The 12,613-nt window shown below is 42.0% G+C and overlaps 1 protein-coding gene across 2 annotated transcripts; it reads left to right on the top strand.

Annotated features, from left to right (window-relative positions):
- The first annotated feature begins 1,893 nt into the window (after positions 1-1,893).
- Positions 1,894-12,274, top strand: LOC124880621 (V-set and immunoglobulin domain-containing protein 1-like). Of its 2 annotated transcripts, none has more exons than XM_047385897.1 (3): positions 1,894-2,135; positions 11,146-11,472; positions 11,633-12,274. In XM_047385897.1, exons 2-3 carry the CDS (start codon positions 11,187-11,189, stop codon positions 11,830-11,832), a joined length of 486 nt encoding a protein of 161 aa, XP_047241853.1. In that variant the 5' UTR covers positions 1,894-2,135; positions 11,146-11,186; the 3' UTR covers positions 11,833-12,274. The 2 variants fall into 2 exon arrangements, with proteins under 2 accessions (XP_047241853.1, XP_047241852.1); XM_047385896.1 differs by lacking the exon at positions 1,894-2,135 and adding an exon at positions 6,881-6,955.
- Positions 12,275-12,613: the final 339 nt, after the last annotated feature.

Below are 12,613 nucleotides of genomic sequence, written 5' to 3'. Positions count from 1 at the left end.
TGAAGACCTCTGATCTAACCTGATTTCTGTCCCTGAAGACCTCTGATCTAACCTGATTTCTGTCCCTGAAGACCTCTGATCTAACCTGATTTCTGTCCCTGAAGACCTCTGATCTAACCTGATTTCTGTCCCTGAAGACCTCTGATCTAACCTGATTTCTGTCCCTGAAGACCTCTGATCTAACCTGATTTCTGTCCCTGAAGACCTCTGATCTAACCTGATTTCTGTCCCTGAAGACCTCTGATCTAACCTGATTTCTGTCCCTGAAGACCTCTGATCCAACCTGATTTATGTCCCTGAAGACCTCTGATCTAACCTGCTGTCTGTCCCTGAAGACCTCTGATCTAACCTGGTGTCAGTCCCTGAAGACCTCTGATCTAACCTGGTGTCTGTCCCTGAAGACCTCTGATCTAACCTGGTGTCTGTCCCTGAAGACCTCTGATCTAACCGGATTTCTGTCCCTGAAGACATCTGATCTAACCTGGTGTCTGTCACTGAAGACCTCTGATCTAACCTGATTTCTGTCCCTGAAGACCTCTGATCTAACCTGATTTCTGTCCCTGAAGACCTCTGATCTAACCTGATTTCTGTCCCTGAAGACCTCTGATCTAACCTGATTTCTGTCCCTGAAGACCTCTGATCTAACCTGATGTCTGTCCCTGAAGACCTCTGATCTAACCTGGTGTCAGTCCCTGAAGACCTCTGATCTAACCTGGTGTCTGTCCCTGAAGACCTCTGATCTAACCGGATTTCTGTCCCTGAAGACATCTGATCTAACCTGGTGTGTGTCACTGAAGACCTCTGATCTAACCTGATTCCTGTCCCTGAAGACATCTGATCTAACCTGGTGTCTGTCCCTGAAGACCTCTGATCTAACCTGATTTCTGTCCCTGAAGACCTCTGATCTAACTTGATTTCTGTCCATGAAGACCTCTGATCTAACCTGATTTCTGTCCCTGAAGACCTCTGATCTAACCTGATTCCTGTCCCTGAAGACATCTGATCTAACCTGGTGTCTGTCCCTGAAGACCTCTGATCTAACCTGATTTCTGTCCCTGAAGACCTCTGATCTAACCTGATTCCTGTCCCTGAAGACATCTGATCTAACCTGGTGTCTGTCCCTGAAGACCTCTGATCTAACCGGATTTCTGTCCCTGAAGACCTCTGATCTAACCTGGTGTCTGTCACTGAAGACCTCTGATCTAACCTGATTCCTGTCCCTGAAGACCTCTGATCTAACCTGGTGTCAGTCCCTGAAGACCTCTGATCTAACTTGATTTCTGTCCCTGAAGACATCTGATCTAACCTGGTGTCAGTCCCTGAAGACCTCTGATCTAACCTGGTGTCTGTCACTGATGGTTGCCTCTTTTATTTTCTTGGGGTTATTGTTATTCATTGTTCTGATGGGTTTTAATGATTTTTCTGGCACTAGGGTCATGACGATATGCAGCATGAGATCAGGAATTGAACCGATGACCTCTGCGTGGAGGACCATATTCTCTGAATATGGTGCACCTGCTCTACCAACTAGGCCACCCTTCGCCTGGTTCTGATGGGTTTTAATGAGTTGTGTTTTTATCTTGTTTTGTATTTAAATTTCATACCTTGAGACAAACATCACAAATTAGTTTAGGCTATAAAAGGTCAAGTTTGTGGCTTTTGTTAAAACGTAACATTGCTCTTATACTAATAAATGAATTAAATAAAATTGATTTATTTCAGAGACACGCCTCTCTGTTATTCTGTCCTCTAATTATTGAAAAGCTTTCCGTCAGGTGAACCCACCTTTACACACTGTTGCTGTCTTAACCAGTTGTATCTTATTTTGACTGGTTCTCCGTTACTGTAGCAGATACTTGTTTAAGCCCCACCTGATGATGTCGTCACTTTGTCTTCTGCCTCCTACCAACATCGGTCCACCTTCCTCTTGGTCAAAAGCAGCGGCTGAAAAAGAAAACGTGTTCTGTATCTTTTTCTGACACCGTTCAGCTGTAAATCTGTGTTTGGAAACTTGTTTCAGCTGAATTCAGTTGATAAGAAGTATTGGAAGTAGATCACCAAAGGAATGTTTAAGCTTGGGCTCACTGTTCTGATTTGATTTGGACTTTGTTCCCCTGGACTGGAGGCTCCTGCAGGTGAGTTAATGTTGTTAAAACAACTTGTCTCTAAAGTAGGAAGCCAAGTTCACCATATTTAAAAGAATGCTTCAAGAAATGATCAGAATTTGTTTTTGAACGTCTATATCAGTCGTTTTACACTAGAATTATAAAATATCGACCACCGTAACGAAGCACATGGAGGCGCTCTCAGAAAACATCGTGGGAAAGAACCCACATTTTAAACCTAAGGCGGATCCTGGCTGGTCCAGAAACAGCAGATATATTTTATAGGAGGACAATTTTTCATGTGGTGGGTTGAGTGGAAGGTATCAGTCTGGCTGTCAGAAAAGCACCTGGTATCATAGAACAAAATGAGCCGAAGAAGATTAGGATCAGGTCCGTCTCCCCTCGATTCATGTTGACACTACAGGGAGGTTCAAACATGAGACCCTTCTTTTGACTAAAGCCATGACATGATGGGTAGAGGCTCTGTGGTCATCAAAAACAAAAGTATGAAAGTATTTTCTTTAAAAGAACCAGTTAGAAACAGTAAAAATACCATTATTTGTATCTTCACCAGTTCACAGCTCAGATAGAAGAATTTGTTGATGGATCAACTGACACTAAGAATGCTTCACCGACCCCCTCCTGGACCCCCTGCAGTTTGCCTACAGATCCAACAGGTCTGTAGATGATGCAGTCAACCTAGCCCTTCACTTCATCCTCCGGCACCTGGACTCCACAGGAACCTATGCCAGGATCCTGTTTGTGGATTTCAGCTCTGCCTTCAACACCATCGTCCCAGCTCTGCTCCAGGAGAAGCTCTCCCAGCTGAGTGTGCCCGACTCCACCTGCAGGTGGATCACTGACTTCCTGTCTGACAGGAAGCAGCGCGTGAGGCTGGGGAAGCACGTCTCTGACTCCCTGACCATCAGCACCGGTTCCCCCCAAGGCTGTGTTCTCTCTCCTCTGCTCTTCTCCCTGTACACCAACAGCTGCACCTCCAGTCACCAGTCTGTCAAGCTTCTGAAGTTTGCGGACGACACCACCCTGATCGGACTCATCTCTGATGGTGACGAGTCCGCGTACAGATGGGAAGTGGACCATCTGTTGGACTGGTGCAGCCAGAACAGCCTTGAGCTCAACGCTCTAAAGACAGTGGAGATGGTTGTGGACTTCAGGCAGAACCCAGCCCCACCTGCCCCCATCACCCTCTGTGACTCCACAATTGACACTGTGGAATCTTTCCGCTTCCTGGGAACCATCATCTCCCAGGATCTCAAGTGGGAGCCAAACATCAGCTCCCTCATCAAGAAAGCCCAGCAGAGGATGTTCTTCCTGCGGCAGCTGAAGAAATTCAACCTGCCAAAGACTATGATGGTGCACTTCTACACAGCCATCATTGAGTCCATCCTCACCTCCTCCATCACCATCTGGTACGCCGCTGCTACAGCCAAGGATAAGGACAGGCTGCAGCGTGTCATTCGGTCTGCTGAGAAGGTGATTGGCTGCAGTCTACTGTCGCTCCAGGAACTGTACACCTCCAGGACCCTGAAGCGGGCAGGGAAGATTCTGGCTGATCCCTCCCACCCTGGTCACAGACTCTTTGAGACTCTCCCCTCTGGCAGGAGGCTGCGGTCCATCCGGACCAAAACCTCACGCCACAAGAACAGTTTTTTCCCATCTGCCACCAGCCTGGTTAACAAAGCCCGGAAACCACCTTGACACTGTCCCTTTCCCCCACACCCCCCCTGTTTTTGCTGACAGGACACCTGTAACCTGTAACTCTATGTGTTACATTAACGCTCAGCTTGGACTCCTGCTTACTTGCACTGCTTTACTTGCACAATGATCACCTGCACTGTTGTATTGCTCTTGCATCTTATACTGCTCTATATTTACTCTCACTCACTTAAAACTGTGCACTTATATTTATATTATATTGTAGATATGTTTATACTGTTTAATTTGTATTGTATTGCACCGACTACGCCAAAACAAATTCCTTGTATGTCCAAAAACGTACTTGGCAATAAAGCTTTTCTGATTCTGATTCTGATTCTGATTCTCCTGGTGGAAATCATTAGAAGACTCATTTACTGTTTGGCCATGTGGGTCTGGCTTAGTTAAATGATTCATACAGCAAGCAGGGAGGGAATCAACAAATGATTTAGTCTACCTGCAGAACGTTGTGTGGAGGATGGATGGAGCTAGATCCAGGACCATCCTGGAAGAAAACATGTCTGAGAAGACCTGAAACTGGGGTGGAGGTCCACCTTCCAGCAGGACAACCACCCTAAACATACAGCCAGAGATACAATGGATGCTTTAGATTAAAGCTGATTCATGTTTTACAATGGCCTAGTAAAAGTCCAGACTTAAATTCTATTCATAACATGTGGCAAGATTTGAAAACTGATGTTCACAGACACTCTCCTGTTTGCAGAGAAATGAGTAAAACCTTCATTCTGTAGATGTTTCAAGGTGGAGACAAACAAAGTATTGACTCTGGGGTTAAATATAAAGGAACTCCACACTTTTCAGATGTTTATTTGTAAAAAGGAACAAATAGATGAGAACCATGTATCATTTTCTTCCAATTCCACATTTTACACTACAAGGAGTTTGTTAGTTACATAAAATAGCATTAAAATACATAAAAGTTTGTGGTGTTAAAGTGACCAAATATGAAAAAGGTTCCTGGGTTTCAGATCCTGCTGGTGTCTTCACCTCAGCAGGTCTTTGTTTCTCTCCATGCACCCTGGAAGTCAGGGAAGTTATCCCAGAAACTTCAGGACTTCTGAATGAATACTTTATCTTCAGAGTTCACCGTGTATCGAGCAGGAGGATCTGTTGTTAAATCCAGAGAGTAAAGAATGTTGTTATCTGAGGAAACGCATTGAGCTGACCTTTGCTTTCCTTTTCTAATGTCACACAGGATGATTAATATTCACAACAACTATATTATTTTTTATGTTATATATAATTTCCCTCCTTGCCAGACACTCTAGTTTTCTTCATTCCTCCCAATAAACTATTTTCTATCTTGCATCATTCAGATGTTTTCCAGCCACCGACTCTTAACACAATCAGGATATTATGTTTTACTTGAAGATAATATCATGAATAAAATAACAGAACACCTGCAGGGTCTAGATTTTAAAGAATGTCTCGGTTTTCATATCTTATAATGTTATAAATCTGTTATGAACCAGAAGCTTAGTCCCATAAAACCCTCTCCAGGTATATTCTGGGATTACTTCCAGTGTTTCTGTGAAACCAGAACAAATCTCTCTGGATTCGAGGTTTAATCCTCCTCAGACACCAGAAGCTCTCTGACCTGTAATCATCAGGCTCACCTGAATCCTCCTGAGGTTCTCAGGAGAAAATGATTCCTACACAGCCTGGATGAGATGAAAGTTTTATAGGTGGTGTAAAGTCTTCATTGCCTCTTTCAAAGGGTCATGATTCTCCTGTTAGGTGTTGGTGTTTTGGGTTTCCTGTCTGTCATTCTGCACTTCCTTTTTAGCTGCTGTTATTCTAGTTATTCTCATTAGATTAGGTTTATGGTTCATTCTTGTGTTTAGATATTTTTCTTACCTCCCTGGACTTCTCTGTGTTCCCGTTCATCTGTGCTCATTAGTCTCCATCCTTCAGTTGCTCCACATTTCACCTGATTAGCCCTCCAGTTCATTAGTCGTTTCCCACAATGCCTCTGTATTTATACTCTCTGGTTTTCATTGCTCGCTGCTGGATCCTCCTGTTTAATACCTGCTCCATGTCTGTTAGCCTGCCTATGTTCCTTGTCCTATTGCTGCCTGTAAGTTTACCATTTTTTCATTATGAAACGTCTAGTCACCTCTACTCACCATGCTGCTCCCACGCTCTTATCTGCACGTTGGTCCGACAAAAACCCAGCATCATGTCAAAAAGTGGCAACACAAAAGTATTCACAACCCTTCCTTAAACCTTTTCACACTTTGGTCTGGTTACAAACACAAACTTTGTTGTATTTTATTTGATAAACACAAAGTAGCACACACTTATGAAAAAATAAATCTGAAAAGTGTGGCATGCTGATGTATTCAGCAACTCTGAGTCAATGCTGCAGTTCCAGCTGGATGTATTTCAGGGTATGTCTGTACTTCATTCCTCTCTTCAGAACAGCTCAGACTCAGTCACACTGGATAAGATCATGCCTGAACATCAGGACTTGCCACAGGTTTTCTGTCAAATTTAGGTCTGGACTTTGACTGGGCCATTCTAGGACGAGTATTGTTCCGTTCCGGCTCAGAGGACCATAACAAAAGAACGGGGGGACACAACAGCAATAACCATTTTAAGCCCTTTAGGGCCGTTTACTTCTCAGTCATAATTCTAGGGGAGGAAGGCGGCGTCCCAGCACTCTGGCATACACCCAGGAAGCACTGCACCGGCGTGTGCATGCCTCCGTCTGGCCCTCCGTCAGACGCAGGTCTCCCTCTTGTATTTTGCACACAGCTGCATGGGTCCCACGCCGTCTGCGTGTCTCGAGCCGTCTGCGCAGGCACCTCCATGTGTAGAACGAGAGTCCCTTATATATAGTCCAGGTAGACCCGTGTCCCCACATGAACTTAGGCGCCTCCCATTCCAGGACCTTCATGAAAAGGCCACATTGCACCAGCAGGGGGCCGTCACAGTATGCTTTGATGAAAGTAGCATGCATTTAGGAAATGAAAATATGTTTTATAAAAAAGATAATAACTTCTAGTGTCTGTTTCTTTCTGCTCCCCTGGGTCAGTACTTTGAAGAACCACCTTTCTAAACCCTCCAGTGTATCTCTGGCTTGATGTTCAGGGAGGTTCTCCTGCTGGAAGGTGAACCTCCACCTCAGTCTCAGGTCTTCTGCAGCCTCTAACAGGTTTTCTTCCAGGATTGTCCTGAATTTAGCTCCATCCATCTTCCCATCAGCTCTGACCAGCTTTCCTGTCTCTGCTGAGGAATGATATCCCCACAGCATAATGCTGCCCCCACTGTGCTGATGGTGTTTTGAGGGGGATACAAATGCACATTTTTTTCTGCTAAAACTATTTTGGCCTCATGTTCATCTGCTGTCTCCTACATGGCTTACAGCAAACTAAAAATATAACTTTGCATTTATTCCTTTCAGCAAAGTCTTTCTTCTTCCTCTGTTCCAGGAGGGTCAGATTTGTAGAGAACATGATTAATATTTGTAATGGCATTGAATCCCCCACCTGAGCTGTGGATCTCTACATCAGTTGGTCCATCTTCTCTCCATGTTCAGATGATGGATTGAACTGAACTCTGTGGAAAGCTTGGATATTGTTACAGAACCTAACAATCAACCTGACCTGTCTGCTGGGTTACTTGGTCTTCATGATGCTGGTTGTTCTCTAATGTTCTCTAAAGAACCTCTGAGGCCTGCTTCATTCTGCATTAAATCATTTCCCTAGCTGAAGCCACAGCTCCAGTTATTAGAGCTCCATTTGTCATGAGATGCATCAGCAGAGAAGACTATAATATAAAAACCTCTGCAGATCAACTTTTGAGCTTTTTAGCTTCAGGAGACTCTGATGGCAAATTCATCTGTTCCAGCAAGGCACCTCCTCGGTTCATGAGGTTTGGATATGAATACAGAAACATACAGTTTAGGTTTATTTATCACCACTATTTTTCATGAAGTAATGCTTTCTTCCTGCTCCTGGTTCCTGCCAGCCGGTGCATTGCACATGCTCAGAAATGTATTCTCCCTGCCCCCTTAATGAGGACAGTTTGGTTATTAAAGCTCAGAAAATTCAGAACAACTCTTTCCTCAACCTGGAGGTTCAGAGGCAGATGATATAATTACTGCAAGTTTTATGTTGTTAAAAGCTCCAAAGGTCTTTTCTGTAAAACCTAGTGATGCTGTGAGGATGTAGCTATGGTCTATGGACTTTTTACTTTATTTTATTATATATCATGACGAGATCTACAGTATGACCACAGGTTCATGTGCCACTATTGTTCTGGACAGATATCTTCTGGTGGGGGACAATAAAGATGTGTCTTCCTTTATCTTTCTAATTATTAGGTCCATTTGAGGATGTTAGCATCCTTCCAAACTTTTTCTCTGCACTGTCAGAAAAAAACATCTTTAAATGCCAAAATGTCAGAAAATCAGCAGACCAGATTGTGACTGATGAATTAAAGAAATCAACTTTCAGTAGGATGATTTTGAAGAGTCTCAACAAAACCTATGTGCTTTATTAGTTATTAACTAAGACTGTTAAAGTTTTCTGTTCACAACTTCATTCTATACTTTATTGCATTTTAGAAACCAACCACTGTAGAAGTCATATTATTTAAAAAACTTTTTAAGTGCTGAATAAAACTGTGTTGGCATTTAATGATGAAAACTGTGAGGTTATTGCTGTGCGGTCATTTATAAGCGCAGTGTGACCCAGGATTTAGAAACCACTGAAGGGCAGCTGGTTAAAGTAAAGAAACTTCACATTTAACTGGACTCTAGGGAGGAAGAATATCACACAGCTTTTACAGTTCAATGTACTATGATGTACTGCAAAATACTAAACATTGAGATATACAGTTGAATCAGATCTAGAAAAAGTATCATTTAAAACACGACACTATGCATATTAAATATTTTATAAAGGTCAGAATGTCCCTCTGCAGGATTCCTTTCATCATTGGACAGTATTGAGATATTAGACAACTAGACCACTGAATGTATTTCGTTTTTACGCTGTTAAAAATAGAAACAGAGCGGAACAATAAAAGCTTTTAGTTAACTTTAGTAAAGGTCCTAATAATAACTACAGCAGCCTGGATGTTCTGGACTTACATGGAGGCGAAGATGGTCCATTCAGAACAGAACAACCATCAATTAATCTACATTTAACTACAGAACATTATATCATTATTAACCCTTAAACTGGTTGCTTCACCACCAAACAGCTTTATGTTAAACTCTTTCTCAACCAGTCGGTTAACAATCCTGTTCCTTCGGCTGCTTCAAGCAGCTCCTTCCTGGTTGGTTTCAGACATATTTCTTTACAATGCATCTTTGAACTGAAAAAACAGCCATAAATGATCATCTAAATATATTTGAAAATGCTCAACTCATGTTTTTCTCCTTGTATTACACAAAAAAAGATGATTCAGTCAGTAGCTCAGCATAACAGAAGTCATTAGAGAGAAAATGAGACATTGATTCTCTGCAGGTTGTATTATAAAGATTGTTGTTTTAGAGTAAAAGTTTTTTCTATTAATCATTAACCACTGAACAGTGGTCAAAACATACATTATCTATCCAGAACTATAATCTATCAGGAATAATGAGCTAATATTTTATTTATTGAGCGCTGCTTGTTCTCCTCATCGTTCCTGGTTGTGTGTTTTACGAGGCAGTGTGAGCCTCCATGTGTCAGACAGAGATAAAGGATATTTACAGGTTATTTCTTTCTTTCTAACCATTACTATCTTTTCTTATCATTTCACTCACTTACTGGTTTATTGAGTTGGCTGACAACAAACCAGGAGCAGTAAGGCTAAAACACAGCATCATCTGTAGATCCTGTTAGCTGAACCAGGGGCTTCAATCCCAGAAACGCTGATTAGAACCAATACCGTTGTTCTGGAACAGTACAGAAAAGAAATCAGAGGTGGAGCTTCATATTTATGGCTCCACAAAGTCGGCAGTGCACTTTCACCTTTAGCTGAAACAATCCTGAAATAATCTGGACGTTTTCCATGTGTGGATAAAAGCTGATTAGCAAGACAATCTGTAAACTAGCGTTTCGCTGCACGACCCGGTTGGATGCATCACTAGACAGAAGTAAGTAGTGAATGGGCATCAAGTTGGTTTGGGCCCCAGAAAGTAAACCGGATAACCCGTCCTTGTGGTACATTGTAGCCTACGCGTTGTTTGGGTGATGCTGCATGCAGCTTTTTCTTTTTCCAACTTTGTGCGCTCCTTTTTGGTAGCGATGGATGACAGGACTGTTCGCTGCCTTCATTAGATGCAGAAGAAAAGCAGGTAAATAACAACAGGTTCAGAGAGCTCGTTGCAGCCACAGGAGGAGGAAATGTTGGCAAAATGGCGGCGGTGCACAGCAACCTGGATCAGATGCTTGGTTCGGTTTCATTGGTGCATATCAGACCCGGTTCTATTGTCACACACTTTCTGTTTGGTGGAAGACATAAAGTCTTTTCAAGTCTAAGTCTTTAGTGGTTTTATCAAGTTGAGTCTAAAGTCATTAAATGTATGATTCGAGTCTGACCCGGTTTCAGGTCACATGACTTGAATCAACACCTCAGGTTAGCGCCGATCAGGAAATGAACACAATGAGCACAGAACTGCTCTCCTTCCACACAGTGATATTCTGCTGGTTCTGTGTTTTGGGGCACAGAGCTCTGATGTTCTGTAGCTAGCATGCAACTAAGGTTTACAGGATTCACACATTCCTCTGTGAACTAGGAAGCAAAGGTGCAGCGACCAAACAGCACCTTCTACAGTCACAATATACGCTGGCTGCAGAATGAGGCGCCTCCTTATAGAATAATGGAATTAGGTTTTATATTTTATTTTTCTTAGCCAGAAATGTTGAGTTAAGACAATGTAAGAACATTCTTCTTCTTCTGTTTTTGGCCACAAAAAACTGCTTGTATTTAAATTTCACATTATGTATTTTAAAATAAAAGTCAATCGCCACTTGTTTTTTTTTTTTGTTTCGTCTCTGATGAGAAAATCTAATTACCAAAATATGTGCAGACAGTGTCGTTAAAATAGTTTGTTTCAATTTGCAGTGTTTATATTCCAGCAGTTCAAAATTGTACTTTTACCTCTTTAACCTTTTAATGATCAAACCTAAATAAAGACAATTTGATTTCTTTCAGTTGTTTGGCTGTAAAATGATTTTCCAACAGTTTCAACATTCAGCATCGATCGTTTGTTTTTCACAGCTTGAAAAGTAAAAAACCAACTCTATGCTGAGAGGACAATAATCTGAGCCTTCAACCCTCTGCCTGTGTTCCTCCTCTCCTGCAGATCTCAGAAACATCACAGCTTCTCCTGGAAAGGATGCCACCATGACATGTCCAGATGTTGATAGGAAGAGCTTCATAACTGTGGAGTGGAGAAGAGCTGAAGATGATGAACATGTGATTGTGTTTAGAAATGGAAAAATTACTCCTGTAGACCAGCATCCATCTTATAAAGACCGTGTGGATCTGCAGATGAAGGATGGAAACGTTTCTTTGGTTCTGAAGAACGTGACGATTAATGACAGCGGAACATATGAGTGCAGAGTTCTGACACAAGAAAACGGGGAGATGAAACACATCTGCAGCATCTACCTGGATGTTCCTCCTCAAGGTGAGTCTGTTTGTCTCTGGATCAGAACTTCCAGCAGCTTCATGGTTCTTGATGTGAGAGAGAAACATCTCAGATCAGAAAGCAGCTGGTCTGAGATCAGTAGATGTTGTTCTTTAATCATCTTCTACCTGATAGATCAACACCTGGTTCTGTTCTACAGGGAACCTGGATGGAAGTAAAGGCGATGGAGGGAACAACAATGGATCTGGTCAATTTATCCTTGGTGGGGCCCTAAAAGTGGCTGCTGCTGCTGCTACTTTTTCCTTTCTCATTCTTGCTGCTGTTATTAGGATAGAGAGAAACACCGATTTAAGCCAGAACTCCCCAACACCTCCTGATGAACCATCTCAGCACGTTTGAATGGATCTAATGTCTGAACAACAGAACTCTGATGGTCCTGAAGATGTTTCTGAAGACTAGAGACACAGAAAACACAGCTGGACATAAAACTAATAAATCTGAGCATTTAACTCCTTTTATCAAGCTTACTGTATCAGTTTGTTCAGAACCAATATGAGCCCTATATGACCCAATGATTTCTACATTCATTTAGTGATAAAGTTATTTATCTTTGATTAGAAAAGTTGCTAAATAATCCCACCAAATATCAATGTTATGTATTAATCTTTATTTTAAAGTTCTGTGAGACAAATGTCCCTCATGATCAATAGATCTTGTCCTTATTTTTATATATTTACCCACCAGGTCACAGAGGAAGGACAGGATGTGATTTTTAAAAAGTGACATTTTCCACCCAGTTTGTCTTTTTTTACTTATTTTAGATCAAACCAACTCTTCTTTATTGTGTTTGTTGTTAATTGTTGCAACATTGTTTCTATCTTTGGTGCATTTTCTTTAATTCTGTTACATTTGAATGATTTTATTACAGTTTTCCATCAAGCTGCCTGTTACAGCGGCTGTTTAAGAGTCAACACCAAGTTGCCTTTTACTGTTTCCAGTCAACAACAGGTAAAAACCAGCATGTGAAGGAAATCCCTTCAGCTCAGTGAATGTTTGCAGCTTTAACTGAGGATCAGCAGCAGCTTAGAGATCACAGACCGGATCAGCAGGAGTTTGGGTCAGAGATCCTACTGAGAGTCAGACTGAATGTGTTGAAGGTTCATCCAGAAACATCTGGACT

Source organism: Girardinichthys multiradiatus, chromosome 14 (assembly GCF_021462225.1).
Source record: "Girardinichthys multiradiatus isolate DD_20200921_A chromosome 14, DD_fGirMul_XY1, whole genome shotgun sequence".
Lineage (NCBI taxonomy): Eukaryota > Metazoa > Chordata > Actinopteri > Cyprinodontiformes > Goodeidae > Girardinichthys > Girardinichthys multiradiatus.
The sequence above is the reverse complement of the archived record's forward strand: the minus strand, read 5'-3'. Positions and strand labels throughout refer to the sequence as shown.